The sequence below is a fragment of the Vidua macroura genome, chromosome 2 (genome assembly GCF_024509145.1).
Source record: "Vidua macroura isolate BioBank_ID:100142 chromosome 2, ASM2450914v1, whole genome shotgun sequence".
Taxonomy (NCBI): Eukaryota; Metazoa; Chordata; class Aves; order Passeriformes; family Viduidae; genus Vidua; species Vidua macroura.
Genome location: NC_071572.1, coordinates 94850955 through 94875408, shown reverse-complemented (window position 1 = coordinate 94875408; position 24454 = coordinate 94850955). Strand labels below are relative to the sequence as shown.

Below are 24454 nucleotides of genomic sequence, written 5' to 3'. Positions count from 1 at the left end.
AAGTCAAAATGCACAAAGAAGCATAAGGCAGTAACTAGCTGAATGGTATGCCCACAAGATCATTGAAAATATTTTCATCTATATTTTGAAATTATACTTTGCTTCTTGATTCTACCTGAATTTAGAATGGCAAACCCCCTGGAACCTCCTCATGTCTTTAGTACTGAGGTAATGCTTTTATGAATGCTTTCTTAAAATGCTTTTTAATGCTTTTAAAAAATGATCCTAGATGTGACTGTAAAATTAGCATTTTGTGATGTATCAGTATTTCTAAAGCTTTCAACCAGCCTCTAGGGGCTCGCTGGCCAACATTTGTGTTTATTTATGCCCATCACGATCTGCCTTCTGTATGGTCATTTGTGCTTTCCATAGTTCTTTGTGCTGTGCCATGTTCAGAGTTATAGGCTGTGTGTTCCTTGGGCAGGGACTCATTCCTGTGAATTTACTGCACTTCACACAATAAAGAACAGGTTCTTTATGTGGCGTCCTGGCTCTACCACAATATAAATAACATTTTTTTTATACTGGCACAACTCCTTTGAGCCAAAGGAGGAGTCACAAAAAGAAGCAGTGAAGAAGCAAAGATTTCATCACTTTAAAATCATATAGTGTGAAGCATGTCTTTTTGTGAGATGTTATCCGGAGAAAGTAAGAACAATATTTTAAGAATTCTACTGATTTTTTTTTCAATCTACATCAGCCTACTCTTAAATACATTCTGGATCTTTTAATGTATTGACATAGCAGCAAAAAAAAAAAAATTTCTGCCTTAGGCCACATTTTTTAAGCCACAGATCCGACTACAGATATGATGCTTTTAGTAAATTGACAGGGGGAGCTGTAAGAGCGGTTTAGATTATTCATATTATTCCTCTGGGCAGAGTCTCAGCTCAGAGTTCTCTGAGTCAGCTTTGGTGTTCCCTTATTGGGAGACCAGGCATTGTTTAAAAACACCATTTTGGGGCTAAAGCAACTCTCCTGTTATAAAAGCCCTCTGGCACTGACAAATGTTTAGCTCCCTTTAATAGGGAAGCTCCCTATGCATGCCAGCTAAACCCAGTGTGGTGCTTCTGAGTCATCTTCTGCTTTAAGCACTTTAAGTACCAATTAACTCAGCTCCTACATGCCCTTGCTTTTGATCCCGGGTTCATCTGTGCCGCCTGTTCATTGGCTTCCATCCCGGTTTACATGTGAAAGCAGACCTGCTCCCTGACTGGCAGGGACACTGGGGCCTGGAGAGTGCAAAGACTTGGGGCCGGTGGCTCCCAGTGCTTTGGCCCATCTGCCCCCACCCCACAGGAAGACCCACCCAGTCACCTGTGCTGAGAGCAGCCCAGGCTGTGAGTAAAGCAGGACCTTCTTTCCTGGAAGCAGATCTGCTTAATGACATTCATGAACTCAGAAGAAATGATGCTCTAATGGTAGCAGCAGAAGAGGCTTCTCATTGCCCAGGAGCTGGAACATTTGCTTTCTAGACCCACTGTCTAAAACACTGCTCATACTTTTCCTGAAAAGTTGCCCTGCCAGAGGATGTTGAAGCCTGGTGGCTGATGAAGGTTGAAGTCTGCAGGGCACAATCCTCCTGCCAGCAAGAAGCACTACCCTGAAAGGGAGGGGACATTTACAGGGCTAAACCTATTGAGCAAGGAGGTACTGGGGTCTTTGGCCCATTGTGAGAAGAACCTCCCTGGAAAGGGAGAGTCCCAGGCCCTGCTCCTTGCTCCCACTTATCTATTTTTTGCAGTTTATTGGTGACTGTGACCGAGGCTCATAATTTTGCTAAGATGGGCTGAGTTATGGCTCCACATGTAACTGTAGAGCCTGAGCTCACCCATTACCTGACTAGTGCCAGATCACTTAAAGTGACATATAGCTAAAAAATATCAACCTTTACCATAAGTCTAAGGCATTTCCAACTTTCTGTGAAAGCAAGCCTTCGTCTCAATCCATGTGAGCCATCCCCAAACCCCTCTTTCTCTGTACTAAACAATTCTGTCCTTGGGTCCTTCCTTTAGACTTTTTGCTCACTTTGCAAGTCAAGACAGAGACACCTAATAACAGATGCTGTTCATGTTCAGCAAGTTTACAAATCCATGTTCCAGGAACATCCAGAGTCAAGCAGCTTGGCCTGCTGAAGGCAGTTGTGCCTGAGCTGCCTCTTGCCTGGCTCTGGGCTGCCCTGAGAGCTGTTTCTAGAGGTGGTGGGAGGTTATGGGCCATGGGCAGCTCCCTCCTGTCTACCCACCCAATGCTACATGGAGAGTCCTGGCCCTGCTTGCAAAGTATCCTTCACTGCAGAGCATCCACCAAGAGAAGGGAAGCATCAGGAGCACCAAGGTATTTGACATAAATAGGACAAAGGAAACCTGAAAGGGTTTCTCTGCATCACTAGTGGTCAGTTTACTTGGGCTGTCCCAGCCAGTTCTGCAGGCTAGAGACACTTCTAAGCTCCTCTGCACTTCTGTGGCAGTGGATTTGTCACATATCTTTTGGGAGAGGGAAAAAAAATTGAAGGTATTTAATTTAGCTACTGTTTCTGGTGAAATGTAGAAGCACCTAGTGTTTTGAAATTCCTAAGTCTCATACCAGTTGTTACAGAGTGAGAGGCACTCAGCATTTCTGAATTCATAACAACACACAAACATGTGACTACTTATCTTCACTTGTGTACTCCTGTTTGTCATAAGTTCCTCAAATATGCATTAGTGAGGCACACCCCCATATGGAAAATGTTGCGCAAAATAAAGCTATCAAGTTTTCTTGAAACAAGTGGAAATGGATAATTCAAAAATCTTCAAATTAGTATAATTTTATTTCTTTAATTACCTATCAGAGTAAACTGAAATCTTGCCACACAAATGTTAACTTGAGATAAAATGGTGATTGATAAAGAGCATTTACAGTAATTGTCATGGCCATGTATGAACAGAGTACGCATGCTTGAGGGAACCATCCTTGTTATCTTTTTAATACCCCTTAAAATAGAACTTTCACAGTTTGGTAGGCATTTCTGCAGTAGCATTTTAACTGTCTCTGAAGAATTGCTTTCATATACACTATTTGACTGACACCATTACATAAAAACTCTCCCAAAACAAACCCTGGAAGTTAGTCCCAGTATTTTATCTTGCTTGTACAGGTTGAGGTTCATAACTGAAAGAGTTATTTTGGACACACACAGTACTGACAATGTATTCAGCCTGAAAATGCCAATGAGTGGTGGACACTGCTGCTTTCCCATATATCCACATTGTATAAGGAAATAGGGTGGGGTAAGGAGGCTTTGTAGCAGTAAGCACATAGCAGGTAAACTCTGTGGCAGTCTACATCTTGCTCTGAGAAGAGGAAACTAAACAGTATTTCAGGTAGAAGCTCATAAAGGCCTTCTACTTGCCTGTACCCTCACAGGTATGGTGTTTATTTAGGGTGCTTTCAAATATCTTTGGAATTGTTTATGCAAGTTAACATTTCTTTACTTAGCTGAAGGTCATCTATGACAAGAATTTACTAAAAATATGATGTTGCCAGTTAGGTACTGCATCCAAATTAATGGGAAGCTGAACCTTTTGCAAAATTACACAATTAGATGTAAATAACTCACACAGAAGCGATGTTAATTACTTATCACAGCATGCAGTCAAAGTTTACCATGCCTTGTTTTACCATTGCCTTTCCTGTATTGCCACTGTCTGCCTGTCTCGTGTGCAGGGTGCAGCAGGAAATCCCAGGCTACAGAATGGTAGGGACAAGTCATTAAAATCCATATGGTAATATACATTTTCAGTGGGAAAAAGATGAAGGTCTGTCAAGCAGCTCTCAGTCTGATATTTGTCAACCTCTCACTGCAATGGAGACTCCTAGGAATATAAAATCACGGCAGCCTTCCCAATGATTTAAAGGGATGGCAGTAGTGCATTATAGCTAACACATGGGGACTACATCCCAGGTTGTCTTATGAGTAGAGTCCTTGCCTGAGTATTTGCATATGTGCGAATATTCCATTAGCATATGAGACGTTATGTTTTAAGAATATCAATATGCTAAAATGCAATGGGGAAAGGTTAATAAGTATGTTAGGCTGTGAATATAAGCAGTTTTAGAGTGGTGTTATAATTTTCTCTGCATTTATACACAATCTGACACTGATCAAGGTAGTTAATTTTTGTCTGCTGGAGCAACTGAAATTTTAAATTATTAGAAATCTTAATTTGTGCATTTATTTGTTATCATGCAGCCTATTTATTGAGCTCAGAGCATGGTTCTTCCAGGGCTCGCTGAAGCCTTGAGGACATATTTTTTGGGAAGTGGCACAGCTAATTTTGCCCTTACTGTGCATCCTTGCATTGTTTCTACACAGGGCTCTGTTTTTCCCCAAAAATGACTAAAAGTAACTCTGCTTTTCACTGCTTTTGGGCATCATCTTGAAAAGTGTGGCTTGACTAAAGCAATGCAGCCCTGTGGTTTATAATACATATTGCCTTTGTGGTTGCAGGCACTGCCATGTGTTCACATAACTTCTCGCGATGAAAGATGAACAAGACCCATTCCATGTCCCCCCATCAGCAAAAAGCATAAAAACTTTTCATTTACTGCAGTATTAACAGGGAGAGAGGTGGCAGAGAAAAACCTGTCAGCAGTAAGTGCCCTGGCGTGGGTGGCCAGAGGCAGTGCCATTGCTGGTCCCTTATGGCCATTCTGCCTGCTGTGGGTGTGGGTGGTTTGCAATTTATGCCTGGATGAGGTGTTCAGGGAAGCCTATATTTCATACAGCTGCTTTGACCTGTCATCACTTTGGCTTGGGGAGACAAAGTTGCATTAGTTACAGTCTTTTACCATTTTTAAGCTTCTTTTAAAAACAGTGGGGATAAAGACATGTATTAAAATAACGCCAGAGAGAGCTTGAAGTTTTGAAATCAGAGTGTTTACTGCCAGACACATTTTCCCTTTGGAGAAATACACTTTTGAAGTGGCTCACATTTTACAAAAGGAAAGGCCTGTAGCTTTTTGAAGATCAAGCCTCCTTGTATATTTATTGATAAAAACATCAAAAACTTTAGCCTTAAGCTGTCTGGAGCATTAGGGTAGGAAGGCACTGAGTGCTTAAAATTAGAGAATTTGTTCTACATTTTTTTTGGAGCAGAGATGTAATAAAACCATAAAATATTTACTTCTTTTTATACTTTTAAACTAAATATTACCAATGTGGTGGTTAATCCTCAGTGTTAAAATAAGACTTTGTATCTAGCATTACAAATATACTGGTATGATTTACAGTGTCTGAGCTTCATGAAAAACTGATCTTCAACTCCCACTAAGATGGCACAGGCATCCTCAATCGTAAGAGGGTCTCTGTAAAAGTACATGCAATATGCACAGATGAACACATCAAAATTTTAATGAAAGAAGATTGAAAGTGAATTTGTGGCATTTGTAAAAGTCAGTCAAAGCAAGTAGTCTTTTTTCTTGTCACAAAGGGGAAAATGATTAATTTTGCTACTCTCTGATATCTGAATTAATGACTTACAGCATTCTGAAGGAAAGAAAATCTCTCTTACGTTAACACAAAACTTTGTACTCGTAAAAATTAAGGTGAAGCACACCATCTCTGTCAGAGATTCATTTATTTGAATAAAGTTGCAGAGGCCCTTGCCTGGCCAGTGGAGGGTGGTGATCATTTGATTTAATACTTGTACGCTGTGTGGAACCTGGACATAACCATTCTGCTTGTTTAAGGGATTCAGTAACAGAATTTGCATCAATACCACATTTCCATGGAAATCAGATTAAATGAATTTCATGTTTGTGTGAGCCTCATCCTGCCAGGCAATTGATATCCCATTTGCTTAAGATTTCTACTTATCTTTTGTTTTTATTTTTAAAGGTTGGAAAGAAATTGCTTATAGAGGAAAGGAAAACTAGAAAAAGTTAAGAAATAATTATCCTACACTTTTGCTTTATATAGCTGTTAGACTGTATATGAAGTGTTTCAGGTATTTTTCCTACTCCAAATCACTTTTTTTTTGAAAAAAAAAAAAAATCCATCTCTTCTTTATTTGTGGACCACACTTCAGGTGTAGCAGACCCTTTAAAATTTCTGGGAGCATTTGCTAGTAGATTCTATAATTTTTTATGATGGGGGGCTTATTTGCCTCTTTGTTCCATAAAGTCATGTGCAAACACCCCAGTCAGTCTGCATAGAGGAAAGATGTCATAGCTGGAGAAAATCTGAGGAAGTCTCACGAAATAGGATAAGAAACCAAACTTATGAAGGCTCCAGGGAATAGCTTCAAAAATGACCTCTGAACTTGGCATACAGTTATTGCAGGTATCACATTAAGACCTATGTTACTCTTTGGATACCCCTAAAAAAATGTGCATTACAGCAGTGTGTCTCAGCTCCACTGCTTCATTATCTTTGAGACCTAGGCTAGTGAGCTTAGAGATAGTTTAGATATTTTTAGACTACATTTGTCAAACTGCTTGAAATGTTTGAGTTTATCCAAAAAGGAGAGCTGTTATTTGATAAAAAGTGAGCCACTCTATGGGAAAAGAACATCTGATACCATAAATCTGTTTAATTTAGCAAGCAAAACAAGAAATCAGACTAAGTAGAAATTTGGAATTAAAGAACTGAGACTGGAAAACAGATGACTGTAACTACTTATTGGAAGATCCCAAATAACAAGAAGAAATAACCTAAAAGCAGAAAGGCAAACAGGGAATTTGTTAAAAATAGCTATTCAGGCCTCAAATATGCACCTTGGCTTAAGAAACACTTCCTTTTGTACCTAAATAAAACTTTGAGCATCTTTAAAGCAGTTGTTACTAAGTATTGCTGGATGTTTTGCCTTTGTCTGGTTTATCTAGGAAAAAAATACAAAACAAAGCTTAACCCCCAGATAGAAGAATTTGAAAGAACTATGAGATTCTGTCAAATTAACTGCATACTTAACAATACATTTTTTAAATCACACAGGGGAGCAAGAGATAGAAAGGCTGAAAATATTGAAGTACTCATCTGAGCACTTTATGCTTGAACACTTCATTCTTCTGAAATCTTGGAAAATTAATCAAAAGGAGTAAATATCTCCCAACATAAATATTCTTTTTGTTTTATTTTTTTTTTGTTTTTTTGTTTTTTGATGAAACAAAAATGCATGGGTTATCCATCAAAAATACATTGGTTTTAAAGGAAGAGTCCTTGTATCAAAAAGTGTTGCTTGACCAAAACTGTTTGAGCGAGACTCATTTTGGCCTTTCTGCACATACAGCTAGGAATCACAGGAAGTTCCTCTAAAACAACTTCTGCTCCCTCTGAAATAACTGATCTTCATTGAAGCTGACACAGTCCTCCCTTGCTGCCCATTTATATCTCACGGACCCAGCAGGTCTTGAGAGGAGGGGCTGCCCTGCAGCACAGCCTTTGTAATAATTGACATTTATTGCAGGGTCACCATATCTTTAGTATTCATTACAGACACTGATTAGAGAGGGTGATAAAGACATCACTGGAGATCAAAGCCCATCTTGGACTGGGAAAACAAAAAAGCATGCAAAGTAGCATTTTTAAATGGATGCATCTATTTAATCTATTCGCTGGTGATATTTTCATACATATGGTTTAGTGGTATTAGATTCAGAAGATGTAGCGGAGATTTTAATTTGCTTCAGTTCTGGTCTAATAGGCATAAAGACACCAGAGGATTCCGAAATACTGAACTCAGAGGTACTCTGACAAGCCTCTGTATTCATAATAACAAGAGCTGGTGTGAGCCTATACAATTTTAAACTAATTGCCCAGCCAATGTGCTCATTACCATATTGATGCAGTTCATAAATCAAAGCCCTGCCTATTCAAGCTGTTTACTAGTCTTGCATTAGGCAGTGTATTTCAACTGAGAAATGTAGCATGTTGCCAAAACACTGCAGAAACTTTATAAGACTGATAGAAGCACAAACCTGGGGAGCTGAAGTGCCACAAACCTGGCACTAAAGTGCTTGTTCTTGTTTGTTTTCTGAGTATGTTCTGATCTAGCCTTGAAAGTTTCCTTAATAACGTACTGGAGCACAGAAACAGGTCCTTAAGCAGCAGGGAGCTGCTGGCAATTTTTCTCAATTTGGCTTCCTACAGCAGCTTCTTTGCTTAATCAGGAGACTAACATACACTTTTTTTTTTTTTTTTGAAGCAATACAATACTTATGCCAGCTGAATTGAGGTGCATACATTAAGAATGGAGGCTTTTTGTATAGGGAAAGGAGAGATTAAGGCTCTTAACAAAGAAACCTAAGTTAGTCATCAAAATTAGGCGCCTGAAGTTAAATTCTTTGACTAGCCTACTGAAGAATCTAAAAGTGCAATTCATCTGCCTAAACAAGTGCCTACCTGCAGGTGCCAAGCAGTGCCCCTGAGATGCCCTGCTGTCCTACGACATCCATACAGTAGGTATGTCAGAGGAGTTGGAGATTCACACCTCTCTCAGCTGCCAGCTGAAGGCCAAGTGGATTAGTTTAGGACATCTCAAAGGACATTAGAAGCCTGTGTTTAGGCAGCTGAATTTACCTGGTTTTCCTTCAGGTATTCAGCCAGCTGGCTTAGATATCAGAAACAATCAGGTCTTGTAATCAGGATTAATGTACTTGGGCGGGGTTCAGAAGCTGCGGAGGTCTGGCTGCTTCCCACACTGTAGACTGGCTGGTTTCAGAGCAACTGAGGCGGTTCTTATCCCAGACACCACTGTCCTGTGAGTTATTTTTCTCTCTGTACTTCACTTAGAACGTAGCAAGAGAGACATATTTTTATGTGTTTCTCCTGGAATGAGAAAGCTACTACATTCTCCTGGAATGTAGTAGTTCCTGGTAGGTGCTGGGCATCTCTTCCCCTGTACCAGGTGTTCACCCCTGTGTTGACCATGGCCACGGTGGCAAGGACAGAGGGTGCTGAAGCAAGAGTCAGTGCATCGAGATTACGATGAAAATCAGGACCAGAACTTGAAATTGAACTTGTGGGTGTAAAGGAAGCTTGAAGCAGAAGCATTGCATTTAAGAGTTACTGAAGGTTGTTGGAACTTTTGGGAGAATTTAATAGATTATGGAAAATCAGAAACTAGGAGAGGTATAGGGCTTTCTTAAGATTATCTTTTTATCCCTGTTTAAGAGAACCCAGTTCAGGGGAAAAAGGGCACATATTTCTAATGAAATGCAACTCTCTTCCATAAACAATATTAACAAGAAGAGTTCATCCTATTAAAACAGTCATGATGCCTGATGAAGCCTCAGTCTCTTATGTTCTTTGTGTAAATTCAATCATGACAATTAGTAAATAAAACATTTTTTATGGATGGAAGATGCAAAGTGATTAAGACAATGCTTTAGTGATGGAGAAATTCTGATTCCAGCTTACAACTCTTCTGCTGGCTGTGTGGTCACAGCAGATGCAAACATCCAATTCCTTATATGCAGATCGTGGATAATAATGGTTAAAAGTGAAATTAATATGAACTGAGACTTTCTTATGAAGGCACCCAAGACAGTGATATGTTTTTCTTTTTCAGGGAGGGAAATAAACTTAAAGAACTTAATTTCTTTCATTTTAAGGAATTATGAACCATACAAAACCAGACCACACCATTTTCTGACCCTGTGAATTGCCAAAATAACTGCTTTTGGCTGGTAGTTGGTGTCACAGGTTCAGCAGAGATTTCTTAGAGGGATATGTACAATTTTGGAAGATGCTTGCAGGCTGTGAAAGATAATTTTTTGTTGATAAACAATTTTGAATAGAGAAGAGCTAAACAGAAAAAAATCCTAAAACCAAGCTGCTTGTTGTTTACCTAACTTGTAGAGTGAGAAGTGGTTGTCTTACATCATTTCTCATTCAGGAGCTTAAAAATAAAAAGATATGAATAGAACTGTCCTATGTAACTAAATGTTATCATTGACATCCTCCAATATGAAAAAAAAAAAAAAATTGGTTCTTCCAGCTTCTTTTTACTTGTGCAAAATGAAGAATAAGTTCCAAACAGTCCATTGAGCATCCCATAAACATAAATGATGGAATTCACTTTAAAAGCTGAAGGAACAGGAAGGAGAAGCAGCTCATACCTGTGTGTCTTTGCTTGCAGAACGGATGTTTCCTGACTTTGGTGTGGACTGGCAGCTTAGATAAAAACCTTGGTATCTTACCAATGTGAAGCTCATCAGCCTAAGGGACACAGACTTTTTTTTTTCCCTATGTGGTCTATCCAGTGTTATTTTAAAAACTATTATTCTATATTATTTTATCAGGTGTTGGTTCATTTTGGAGCTTGTGTTTATGAACAGTGTCCATGTATGGCTGGTTACTCTTCCTGTTCCACATTGATTGCACTGCCCATATAAAAACAAAGCCAAAGTATTCTAGGGCAATATCTTTACACAGGTTTAATTTCTCAAGCAATTAGGTAAAAGGTGCCTACTGGCAGAAGGAAAGATAGATCTTATGCTTTGAAGATACTGTACTGCTGCTCACACATTCCCATCATTTGGTTTTGCTCAGGATTGTAACCGTGCTATTCACAGGCTGCACAGAGCAGAAAGATTTGTAAAATCAAGGCCCACTTTATGTAAACTAACTAGAAATAAACACTGCCCATGGATTTAAGCTCTTAGAAAGGGCAACAGTCATATTGCAGAGGGTATTTTCTCACCTTATTTGCAATTACCATGTAGTGTAAGGTGACAATGACAGTGCCTTTGGAAATGCTGGTTTAGGCAGAAATACAATTGAGTCAGCACACTGGCAGGATGTTAGTGCCTGTGCTGGGTTAAACTCAGCCTCAGGCTCAGCTAATAGCACAAAGTGTGTCAACAGCTCCTCTCATAGCAGTCTTTCTTTCTATACACTGCAAGTAGGTCCAGCTGTAAATAAATTGCTGACATTGCTGTGTTTGTTAAGAGAGTGCTTGCAAAACAGCACATCTGCCACCAACAGTTGCACCTAAGACAAACATAAATGTAAGCACTATTAAATTAACAAAGTGTCTCTTTATCATTTTAGTTTATTGCATTTGAGAAGATATTTTACTTTCCTTGGCAATGAGAATGAGCTTCTGACACAGTGGAGGTGGAGGCAGTGCTGACAAAGCTGGCAGTAGACAGACCTGGTAGTGCAGCTGCCCTGGGATAATGAACACTTCTTAATTGACACAACCCTCACCAAACTGTCACATAAAATAATTCCTGAAAAATACTTGCCTCAATATGTCGCTTCATTTGCTGACTGACTCATTCATAACTATGCCAAATTTGTTGCTGAATAAAATACTGCTTAACTTCAGTGAAGGCAATCAGGAGCATGAGGTGTAAGAGATACCAGCATCTCAGTGCCACCTCCTTCACTCGCTGAAATGAGTCAGCATGGAAGTACATGTGGCAGCACCTGTGCCAAGTATCTGTGCCTCAAGGATATCTCAAGGTGAAAAACGTAATCTACAGCTACAAGCTGGAGTACATGAATACATCCATTACACGAGTAGAAGGGTATTGCAGCATTTCATTTTTGCTTTTTGCTCTGTTTAAAAGCAATATAGAAGAACACTTCCAAAAGTTATAGTTATAACTCAAAGACTTCTCACCCCATATTTCCAGTGACAATACATCCTTCTCCTTTCCAGGCTAGATTCACAAATAACTGATTTATAATCACACTCAGAGGCTCATGTGTCCAGTAACTTGCACTACAACTACATTTTGCAGCATATGCAGAAGTCTGTCTGCAAGCTATGATTCTATTAATATATATAAAAGGAAAGAGTTGTAAAGCTTTGGCAGCGAATATAGGTCTTGACGAAACATAGGCAAAAAATCATTAGAATTTACAAGTGACATGGAAGCTAATTTTGGTACTGCTTTACACTTGCTTTATACTACATCAAAAGGCATTTTACTGCCTACCTTTTCAAAATCTGACAGCATCCAAACTCAAGCAGTGGGAACCTGACTCCAGGTGCTCCAGGTGATAAAGCAAAGCACGATGTTAAGGTCTGGCATAATGTGAAGAATGAGGTCATGCAGTATTTTTAGAAGTGCTTGGTGATCCTATGAAGCATGCTCTTACTCTCTCTTTTTATTTTTTTCCTTCCCCTCTCCTTTTTATCTGTCTTTTTCTGTGAATAATTCGGCCAATGCTTGAAGAAGGCTCTTTTCGCCCCAGGGATTCTCACACATATTTCTGTTGACAGAGTTCTTGTGCAACAAGGAAGCTGAAATGTCTTTTGTTAAGGATCTGCTCACTTCTTTCTCTGCTCTTCCCCAGTGCTTGGAGGATCTTTTGGTTACTCACGCAATTCCTGTTGTTACGCTTATGGAAATTAACTGAATTGAAAAATATGGGGTTACCTTGCAAAACAGGTAAAATTATCATCAACAAAAAATCCTGATCTCTTCATTTTCTCTTAGTCTATGTATCTTGCATTCTCTTGCCTTGTTTTCTTAGTTTTTCAGGGGAATATTGTATAAGTCAATAGAAAATACTAAGCAAAGTCATTGTGAATGGGAAAAAAATGCACTAGCACCTGCAAGGCAGAAACTTTTTATTTTAGATGAGTGGTGTACTGTTCCAGCCAAGATTAGGATTTGATTTGCTGGTTTAATAAGTCAGTTCAGATCTAAATTGAATTTAAACTGAAAAAGTTACATATATTCACATGCTCTGTAACACCAAAATACATAATGGGTATTGAAATGCACTCATTTAAGCCATGTTTGAAAAGCTGGTTTAGGTGACTTCCTGTTAGAGAAACACTATGAAATAAATCATAATAATTTGATTTCAGGCAAAGGGGAGTCGAGCCAGTAGAGCATGATACACAGAAGTTGATCTGTGAGGCTTCACATACACACTTGTGTGTGCCAGATCATATGAGAACCTCCTTTCCATGGCATGCCACTAGCTATATCAAAAATCTGTATTAATTTACTGCTGATTTGTAAGGAGTTTTAATTAATAAATAACATTCTATTCATAAGTTTTAAATTCACATGTGTGAGCAGCTGAAGTTGCTACACTCAGATATGCATTTCACATTTGGCAAAAAATAATCCTGTGTGTTGCTTTTTAATGTTTTTGCTCTTACTAATGCTTCTTGGAGTTGGACAGTTACCTCTGGCAGCCCTGAATTCCCTTTTTAGTTGAAAAACCTGCATATACTTTCATTATTCCACATTATCTACACTTGCTGCTACCAGTAGAGCAAATGCTACAGTATATATTTAGAATTACGTATGCATACGAAAGTAATCTCCCTATTTATAAAGCCTTAAGTCCTTTTTGAGAAAGATTACTAGTTTTCAGAACTTGTATGTGCATACATTCATCATTGTGGTGAGAATTACATTCTTTTGCAGGACTGTCTTAGAGGCTTTTTGTGACATATACAGATTTAGCTCTGAATGTTCAGAGCACTCTGAGTTACAAATTTTGCTATGGGTAGGTTTTCTAAATTCTCTGCTTTGCCAAGATTGCTCCATTTTTAGGAGCTAGAAATGTCTATGTGTAACTCTTTATAAATATGGACTTTGATATTATACATTAAAGTGTGAGGTTTTTCATAGTCACTGCTAGATTGAGTAAAAAGATAATGTTGCACAGGATGAACAAGGGTAAACTGACATTCTTCTTACCACTTCCTCCTCAGAGATTTCTTGCCATACTTGCACAAAACCAGCCTGCTTTTGCATACTTGATTTGTTCCAGTTTCATCCCAGGAAAAATAGAGTACAATAAAATAGCAAATCCAGTAAACAGAAAAAAATATTTCATGATTTTTGCAATTAAACTGTAAAAATTACAGCTTTACATCATATCCTGTAAAAACCAAAAGTCATTTGAAAGAAATAACTTAGCAAAGTTTTAAAAGAAGTTGGGTATTGATTTTAAATGCTAGTAACATAGAGTTATATAGAGAGATAATGAAAAATACAATATTTTGGATGATAATTCATGTTTGGGAGTCTAAAGCATCATCCTAAAGTATTAGAAATAAAAAATATATAATTCACTTATCCTGGGCATACCTACTGCAGAATTTAATGTACAAGGTAGAAACTGATACACAGGAAGTTCCACCTAAATATGAGGTAGAACTTCGTTATTATGCAATAACTTCTTTATTATTCTCTATTGTTCTAATCTCTTTGACTAGAAGAGATTGCCAGGGAGGCAAGAGGGAGATTGTGAAATCTTTCCCTCACTGGAGATATTCAACAAGTGTCTGGACACAATCCTGTGCCACATGCTCCAGGATGGCCCTGCTTGTGGAGGGAGGTTTGATAACCCCCTGTGGTCCTCTCCAAACCAACTCATCCTGTGATCCTGTGAATTTCTGTAACTGCTTCTGTAGCATTTTTTGCTAAATGTTTGGCTTATTACAGCAAAGATGTTACTATGAACACAGAGGTGTATTTCTGCAGATGTCATCACTGCAGATCCTGCTTGGCAGCATTACCAAAACTAAAGAGAGTCCAGGAAATGGTCCAAGGAAGGGAAGAAAGAGTGACAATAGGAAGGGGTGAAGACTGGGAAAGACAATCTCTGGAGGAGACCTGGAGACCTGAGCACTGCTACTTCTTCTGGAAGTACCATCAGATGAAGAATGGGACAGCCACCACAGCAATGGCTGGTGAACACAACCCACCCTCTCACCTGATGTGGGCAGCCAGGCCAAAGCTCTTTTGCTGCCTTTTGCGAGTCTGCTAGAGTAGGCAGAATTTTTGGCTTATAGCTGGCTTTGTGTGGTGGGAGCATGGCTTCTTCCAGGGTGCTGGCTGTCAGGGACTCAGAAGCAAAGGTGATGGCTCATAGTGAAGCACAGATAATAATCACCTGAAATGGCAAGAGGCTTTTCCACTATGCCCACAATGTACAAGATATTGTGCAAAAAGTTAGTTATTCAAATCATTCCATCTAAATGTTTTCTTTTTCATTGTGTTCAATTAGTTCTCCCCTTTCTGGAAGTGAAGTCAATTCTGTGTAGATGACTAACCTGAGGCACCTCAGAAAATTAGGCCTTCAGGAGTAGGTCTCTCATTCATGCATAGATAATGTAATCTATTATTATTGTGTATCATAGCTGTGGGCTGATATTCTTCTTGGCATTATTCGTCCCTCTAAAGGCTGGATGACTGGTGCAAGCTTTTTGTCTAGACATCCTCAATAGTTTTGTATTAGGCAGTCAAGCCAGGATGGAGACTTCTCCCACATTAAAATAGGTAAACAAGATAAGTGAGAGCATTTACCTTCTGGAAGCATTTTTCTCTCTCCACTGACTCCAGCAGAAGGTTAGACAGTTTGCAATAATGTCTGATGTTTAAATAGCTATCAATAGCTGAGAGGAGGTCTACATGAACAGTGTGTACCTGCATGTTCACATCTATTACAGCTGCAGTTCAAATGACAAAGGTAATACAATAAATCCAAATTTTCTGGATGTGTTACAGTAGTCTTTCTATTACCAAAGACATGCTTGTAACAGTAAAATATACACTAACCAGCACTAAAATATGCCTAGCTGGTGTGCATTGCTCAGTTTATGGCACATGCAGTAACAGGCACATCACATGCCAGCATCTTACTTTGCTTGCTTCCCACTTTGACAGTCACAGTGCTGCCTTCTGACACATCTTCCTCATCATTGACAGGTTTGCCGCATATATCAAAGGCTTAAGATTCTCTTTTTATTTTGAAAAGCTTCTGTTCTGCTTTGCTCTCTCACAGATGGAGTACTGAAACAATCATTAAAATAAATACTACCAATATTCAATCTGTCACAAGAAGTAAATGACATGCATGGGTGAACAGAAGCTACTCAGTGATGCGAGATCAGTTCTTCAGCTGCTCCCTTCTCCCAGTGCATTGGAGGTGCACTGCCTGGGTGTGAGCACAGACATTAAGACTTTGGAAGCAGACAAAGCCAACTCTGATGTAGTACTGAAACTCTCTGTTATTTTTAGCCTACTCCTATTCCTTTTTAAATCTATTGGAAATGGGCAGGTGCTGCAGTGCACTGGCAATTCACTGAATTCCAGACAATCACTGATGTCTTCTTTTCTGTCTGTTTTCCCTATGACATTTCCATGTGTTTTGTCCCTTAGTCTTCCCTATGGCATTTTAGTAACTTTATCATAGCAGTGTAAAAGTTGTCAGTGATTTAACAGACAATGAAAATACAGTAAACAGAGGCATGTTTAGATAAAGAGCATATGTCTAACATCACTTCAAATTATTCTGAACTGTTGTGTCAATAATCAACTTAGAGTCATTAATTAAAAAACATTTCTGCACTTGCCATTTCTTTCCCAGTCTCTAAGCAAAAGAAGTCAAAAATCTCATTTTAAGTTCATTTAATCTGCATACATGAAATATTTTTGAAGAGGCACAAGTAAATCTGAAGTAAATTTGATATTAACATTTCAAGTTTCAGTGTTACTTTTGCTGGTGTGCTCCATTGCAAGCATGTTGTCATTAATTTATTTACTTTTTTTTCAGAAGCTGAAAGGATTCAGATGTTTTTATATGAGAATCCAAGCATTAATAATGACTGTGTGATTATGGTTTTGGAAAACTAAGAATATTTTTCCTGGCTACATATGCAGATTTATGTTTCTTAAGAAAAGCAAGAATGAAGTAATTTTGATCTCTGATGGATGAAACCCATTGGAATGGAAACTAACACCTATAAAGAAGAACAGGGCTCACCTTATCTTACATCTGCCAAGTGCCAGGGAACTCCAAAGGAAGCCAAATATGAAGAATACCAAAGAAAGGCAGAAAATCAGACAAGTCCATATGAATTTCAGAATTTGTTACTGGAACCTGAGCTGAGCTTGCTGTCTGTGTCATCCTTATTGGACCACAATGAGACATCCTTACAAATTGGCATGGCTGCAGGGCATGCCAGTGCCACCAACCAGCCTGAGACAAAGCACCTTTGTGAAGAATTATCCTGTTCTACAAAGCACACGTCAAAGGAAGATCTTTTAAACCCTCCCAGGAACACAGAATGGCCAGTCCTCACAGGAGAAAATTCAGACAAGAAACCAGAATCAAATTATGAGATTAGAGTCATAGAACACAAACCATGTGCTATCACATTTTCTGATTTTGAATTTTTATCACATAAAGCTGAGACTAGGCTCCATATTTGTGAGGCAGGAGAAGCAGATGATTTTTCTTCTGAAGAGGAAGAGAAAGGTAACAGAGGTGATCATGACACATTTACAGAACTGCCACTTTATGAGGCATTTTTCAAAGGTCTTCAGAGAAGGAATGTTTCCCAAAGAAAGCAAGCTCAACATGAACAACAGCACATCTGTCATTTAGAAGACTGCAATAATCATTCTGAAAAGGCATTGAAGGACCATGACAAAGAAGAAAAACACATGGAGCTGCAGGTAATACAAGCTATTCTTTAGTTTCAAGTGTGTTTTAAATAAGTGGTGTCATTTATGGTTGGTTACAGGAGGGAAAAGGGTTGTGTAAATTGTTATAGGGTGATAATTATTGTGAATTACAAAATTAAGAACCTAAATCTACAGTAAAAGTATACTATTTTTTTTTTCACTAGACAAATCTTACTTCATATTGACCACACTTCTATTAGCCTGAACTTCAATCTTTGGTTTTCTGGTTTCTTTTTTATTGAAATGGGAACATTGGCTCCATTTCCTACATTCCTATGAGATCATATATCATGCCATGTACAGCACACAGTCTGAGGACTGTTCCAAAGAGATAGAGCTCATGTTTAGTCTTAGAGCAGATATATTGCTTCATGCTGAAAAATGGGTTTTTAGTGTGGTGGCACTGTAGCACTGAGCCACCTAACCCACAGCACTGTTTCCACTTAATAACTGTTTTCTGTACTATTATTTCATTAAAACAATATAGGGGACAAGCTAAAGAGTGGTATATAACAATTTTTTGGTTGGTTGGTGGGTTGGGTTTTTCTGGTTTTTTTTTAATCTGTGCTGTTATATATCATGATGTTCAATAGACCAGTGGCCAAAATGAAAACAGAAGTTTTCAGGACAAAATTAAAAACCTTGGGTAATAAAAATCATCCAACTATATATAACCTTTCCAGAAAAAAAAAAAAAAAAAAACAACACAACTTTGAGTAAATTACCTTTGTTTATTGGAACTGGAGGAACAGAAGCCTCCCAGCTGAATTGTCACTAGTCTGGACAATAAGCACGGTTTCCCCCTGCTCACAGCTGGTGACAAACCAAATTACTACAGTTAACACATTTATCATTGGAGAAGTTCAGTTCTAATAAAAAAATTAGAAGTGACTCCAAATAGTGGGCAAAACCAAACCGTTAGCATTCCAGTGTTCCTGACCTTGCAGCACAAATTGATCTTAACCTGTAGGTCAGGCATACCTTTCCAACCTCTCTTCTCCTTCCTCCAGCTTTTAAAAGCTATTTTTCATATAAATCTGCTCTATGCCTTGAAAACCAGGCAGTAGCCCTGTAGTCTTTTACCCAGTGTGTTTTATTTTATTCTGCATGCAGTTCTCCTTTTACTTCTAGTGCTTATGACACAGAGTTGCTTCATTGATTTCTGATTAAATGAAGGGAAGTAGAATTTGGACTATAATGTCCATATTTACATCAAAACTATGGTGTAAAAAACTTAATTGCTTCTCTCCTTTGGTCCTAATCGATCTCCAGTTTGGTATGACTAATTATGCCCTTAACTGAGTGTGTTTTGTGCTGTATTTCATACATATCCCAACTTCACTGCAGTAACCCATCAGCACATAAAGAAATAAGCCAGATTTTTAAATATTTTTCTCAGCAGATAGTATGAGAAGACCAAGGCCTATAGATGGTTCCCAAACAGTGCAACTTCTGATGCAATACTGACCCTGATTCTCATGACACATGGTTTATTAAGTAATTGCTTTGTTCTTCTAACCTAAGCTAAGTCTTACTTCCTCATTTACTCAGAAACATTCACATTAATGAAAATAATATATCTCAAAATGGATGCACGACGTCCTTTGGATTTTCTTTACTGAAGGTCATTCCCATGGATAAAAGATGCCAAGAGATGTTGTCATTTAGTTCACTTTATGTCTATGACATAAAATAAACTCAAGGATGCAACTTGAGTTTACAGTGCAAAATAATGGATTATAAATTGCCAGAGAAGCATGTGAAATTACCTAGTAAATCTCAGTAAATGTATCAAAACATTTCAAAAACTGGATGCAATGTTGCAGTCCTGGTTTTGATTTTTTTCTATAAGTATGCATCATCAATAAGTATGTCAAAAAGTATGCATCATTCTAGGAAACCCTCCAAGAATTTAAAAAAAAATTAAAAATAAATATTATCTTGTCTCTCAAATTTTAGCAGCAGTTATGCATTACTATGCAGACTGAAATCTCCCCCCCGACTCTGGTTGAAGCAAATGTATGTCACTGTCAGGTTACTTATTTCTATTGTTTAGAAATGGTATTAGGGAAAAATGACTTTATAGTGGAAAGAAATTAAATAAATAAAGACAGAATGGGGTAAAAATGCTGACAAGGGCAACCATTACTGCTAATACTTAAACTTAAAAATCATGTAAAAAACAGATTACTTCGGCCTTACAGATACAGAAAATCATACAGAGCACCCTGCACAAGATCCTGGCTAAATCCTTGCTACTGGAGTTCACAGTGAAATTGTGTTTAAAATCTATCCTGCAGGGGCATTCCTAGCCAGATGCACCTGTTACTGACTGCAAACCTCCTATCTGAGTTCTAGAAAGGAGGAAAGGCTGTCACCTTTTCCGCGATGGAAGTGCTGGCCCTTGCAGGCAGTCACCACAAGCAGAGTCAGTGTCCCAATCTCCTCTTAAATAGTTGTTACACACATTTAAGTGACAACTCTTGAACTTCTTGTTTCATTCTAATTAATAAATAGAGACAAATCTTCAAGTGCACTGAGCAGTAAACAAGTAGAGGGAAGATGGAAAAAATTCAACTTGTGTATACTGCCAACTCCATGTCAAGTGGAAGAAACTGCTGAAAACAATTAATATAATGATGCCCTTTAAAAAAATGCTCTTTTTTCTTTTTCCAAAGGCATACAGCTTCTGCCTCTTCTGAGTGGTACAAGATAAATGCTACTTCTGTTCAATTTATGAATTCAGCATAGTCCCTGACTTTCCACCAGCAGTTCCACATATATTTCCTGTGTTTTCTCATAAAATCTAAATTTGGCAATCTGTTTTGCTTTGTCGGGAGTCTGTAATCTGCAGTACATTTAATGCGCTGTTGCATCCCGGGCTGCGTTCAGATGAGGGGTTCTGATCTGTGTTAGTTAGCCGGTTCTGTGTACCCCCGTGCACCCCCTGTGTTTCCCCTCCCTGTGGTGGTCCACTCCAGGTCACTTACCATTGGAGCTCACCCTGCCAGTCCTGTAACCACTCCCCTGTCCACTCCAGAGAGTTCTGTGCCCGTCACCCGTTCCCGCAACCCCATTCACCCCAGAGCCCCGTGTCCGCCCCTGCCGCGTTCCCGTTGGTCGCCGTGGTCCATGTCACCGCCACGGCGCCTGTCCCCATTGGGCGGGAGGGTTTCTGCCCTCCTTGTCCCGCCCCCTATAAAATCCTGTGCTTCCCCGGTCCCAGCGCCATTTTCGTCCACGCGGAGTTGGGGGCAGTTCGCAGCTTCTCCATCGCAGCTCCCGTGGCCATTAAAGCTTTCCAGCCGTCCACGCGGACAAAGTGGACAATTCCTTCGCCTCTCTGTCTTGTCCCTCCCACGGCAGCAGAAGCAGCCAGCCCTACCCTGGGTGCAGAAAGCAGAAGTGCCCAGGAATCGCGGCAAGTACCAGTCCCGCCGAGAAGCAGAGGCGCCCGAGCTGGGCACTCCGGAGCTGCCCAGGACCGGGAAAAATAACGCATCGCCGCAATGCCCAACACAGTTCTGCTCAAATACTTAGGCTAATGGTTGGACTAAATGTTCTTAGAGGTTCTTTCCAACCTAAATAATTCTATGGTTATTTGGTTAGTTCTGTCCAGAAATTCTTTTGCAGCTCTGAAGTGGCACCTTCAGCCATTTTTCTTTTCTTGTTTAATTTCAAGTCTTCATATCAAACTTGATACAGCATTTGTGCATGCTGCCAGCTCTGTGTGCAGGGGCAATAAATTATTCAGAATAGCTTCTGAAGCATAACGTTTTTCTAGACTGTCATTTCTTCAAACTATACTGAGCAGGACACAGCTGATAGACCATATTTAACCAGGAACTACTATTCAAGTTTCCATCAGCAAGCTTATCCTATCCTTACAAGGCCTGAAAACAATATGTGTTACTTTCAGGAGTAACATTTCAGGCAAGTAAATAATTGAAGGTATTTGAGAGATATTAGGCAATAAGAAAGTATTATGAAATCATACCCTTGACAGTGTGATTTGTCATGGATCTTCCCTGATCCCAGGGATTGTATAGAAACCCTGCTAATAATTGTTGGCTGCTGCAAAGAGACAAACATAGTCCTATCAACATGGCAGCAAACTGAAAATCCTTTCTGGAGCAATTTCAAATAGTTTCTTTGTGCAGGCCACATTAGCAACTGGAACAGCCAAAAACATTTCTGTTGCTGTTGATATTTATTAGGACACCTAAGAGAGCTGTCACAGCTTCCTCTATTGTTTCTCTCTCCCTTGAGAGACAATGGGATAAGTCAGGAAAGTCACATGCTGGAAAGGAGCTGCTTAGAGTAACCATTAGGACTGCTAGGTGCTCCAGCAGCCCCTCTGAAGCCTCCCTGTCTTTACTCATGTTTACATCATGCCTCTTTCAATGAATTTAGGAAGATCTAAACCAAACCTGTTTGTTTGTTTAAAGTACCACAATGATGGACTAATATTTGCGTTGAATGTTACCGTGTTCAGCTGGGTCAAACAGAGAGTGAGATGCCACTCCCCAGGAGAGACAAGATGACCGAAACAGATAATTTAGGTAATTAAGATAGCATTCACAATGAATACCTTTGTCAGGATTTGGCCTTCAGACTGTAAGTTCAAAGACTTTTGCAGGAGGCTGCACAGGCATGGGAGTGGCCAGTACAATGTCAGAGACAGCCTCTGTGTGCAGCTCTGTATTGTGTTAGCAGGGGAGCTGTGCCATCACCTTTCACCATCAGTAAATCTGCAAGGAAAACTGTAGTGTCATAAAGGAGGTTTGTGAACCTCCATTGTTTCTGACATTTAAAGCTAAGGCAACTGAACTCTGAAAATTCTTTCAGAAAACAGTCATTTACTGGGAAAAAAAATGGAAGATCAGTTCCTCTTCCCCTGATTATTCACTTACTGTCATTAGTTTCCTTGTTCCATCCTTGTAATACAGTTAGGTAAATTTTATCCTCATTACTCATTGCCAAATGAAAAGTTTGATAATCATTGTATCAGCTTAAATCAAAAGATTTAGGCTGGAATAATTTGCTGAAATGTAACATGGAAGTTTCCATAGCATCTGTCCCTCATCTTGTCTTCTTGATTCAGCCCAGGATGCAGTTGGCTTTCTGTGCTGTGAGCACACACTGCTGGCTCATGTCCAGCTTTTCTTCCACAAGAAACTCTGAGTTCTTCTTTTCTCAATGAGTTCTGCTCCCAGTCTGTGCTCATGTCTCAGATTGCCCTGATGCATGTGCAGCCCCTTGCACTTGGACTTGTTGGACCTCATGAGGTTCTTGTGGGCCCACTTCTCAGGTTTGTCCAGGTCCCTCTGGATGACATCCTGTCCTTCTGTTGTGTCAACTGCACTGCTCAGCTTTGTGTCATCTGAAAACTCATTGAGGGTGCACTTGATCCCACTGTTGATGTCAGTGATGAAGATATTGAAGGGCACAGGTCCCAAGACAGAGCCCGGAAAGACAGCACTTGTCAGTGGCCTCCACCTGGACATAGAGCCATTGACCACAATTCTCTGGCTGTGTCCATCCAGCCAATTCCTTCTCAACCAAACAGTCCACTCTTCAAATCCCTCTGACTCCAGTTTGGAGATAAAGATGTCATGGGCGACTGTATCAAAAGCCATAAAGAGGTCTAGGTAGATGACATCGGTCAGTCTTCTGTCAGTTGCTGCAGTCACAAGAAGAGAAGATAAATCCTATATAATTTATTCAAAAGCCATAGTCCTTAAAGTCAATTATCATTCCTTAAAATATATGTATCCTTCTGTGTGACCTGTAAATATTTTAATCAAGTAATCATACCCTATGAGAAAGGAATCAGAAAGTTTTAAGTCTTTGACAATGAATCTGACCTGGCAGTGTGCCCAGGTGATCCTGACCTTTATCAGCAGTAGTGACCATCCCCCTGTACTCTGCACTGGTGAGGTCACACCTCAAATCTCAGAACGGTGTTCCGTTCTGGGCCCCTCATTACAAGAAGAACATTGAGGGGCTGGAGCATGCCCAGAGAAGGGCAATAGAGCTGTGGAAGGGTCTGGAGCACAAGTCTGATGAGAAGCAACTGATGGAGCTGGGGGTGTTTAACCTGGAGAAAAGGAGGCTCGGGGGAGACTTCATTACTCTCTACAACCACCTGGAAGGAGGATGTAGTGAGGTGGAGGTCAGTCTCTTCTGACATGTCTCAAGTGAAAGGACGAGAGGAAATGGCCCTAAGTTGTGCCAGGAGAGGATCAGATTAGATATTATAAAAATAATTCACCTAAAGACTGGATAAGTATTGGAATGACATGCCCAGGGAGGTAGCAGAGTCACCATCTCTGGGAGTGTTCAAGAGACATCTGGATGTGGCACCTGGGGATATGGTTTAGGGGTGATTATGGTGGTGCTGGGTTGCTGGTTGGACTAGATGATCTTGAAGGTATCTTCCAACCTTAATGACTCTGTGATCCTGTCACAGAGAATTTTCATTATTCAGATTACATTGAGTTCATTCAATTTAAATGATCAAAACAGAGCAGCAGTCAAGCCTACATCTGTGATCAGGTACTTTACAGCTGCCAAAGTAAGCTTCTTACCCCTGTACTTGGGTGGCTTACACTCTGCTCAATGCCTTGCTTAGCCACTCTGAAGTACTTTTTTGAGAGGTACTATTCTGTTTTCATTAATGAGGCAGTGGAACTTAGGTGGAATTCAAGCTATCTGAAAATTGCTCTGCAATAGTACCTTCTTCTCTAATTCAGTTGCACGGGAGCAAAAACTAGAGAGGAACATATTAGAGTAAAGTACAAATTCCTACTCTCATTCCTCCCATACTTTGGAAGTTTGTACTTCATTTTACCCTATGAAACTGAGACTCCAAAGCTAGAGGAGAACGGTTGCAAACTCTTATGACTTCTTCATGAGGAATAATACAGTTATTATTATGTCCTTTCAGTCATCTTCTTCGGACATTGGAAATCTACCCAGGTAGGAGAGCTGAGCACTGAAATAACAATATCCAGGG

At 39.6% G+C, this 24454-nt stretch overlaps 1 protein-coding gene across 1 annotated transcript in view; it reads left to right on the top strand.

Annotated features, from left to right (window-relative positions):
• Window positions 1–24454, top strand: part of STARD13 (StAR related lipid transfer domain containing 13) — a 288367-nt gene that overhangs the window by 27362 nt on the left and 236551 nt on the right. The window contains exon 2 of the mRNA XM_053969881.1: window positions 16523–17427. Within this exon, the coding sequence (XP_053825856.1) occupies window positions 16681–17427 (747 nt within the window). The 5' untranslated portion in view covers window positions 16523–16680. The remainder of the gene's footprint in view (window positions 1–16522; window positions 17428–24454) is intronic.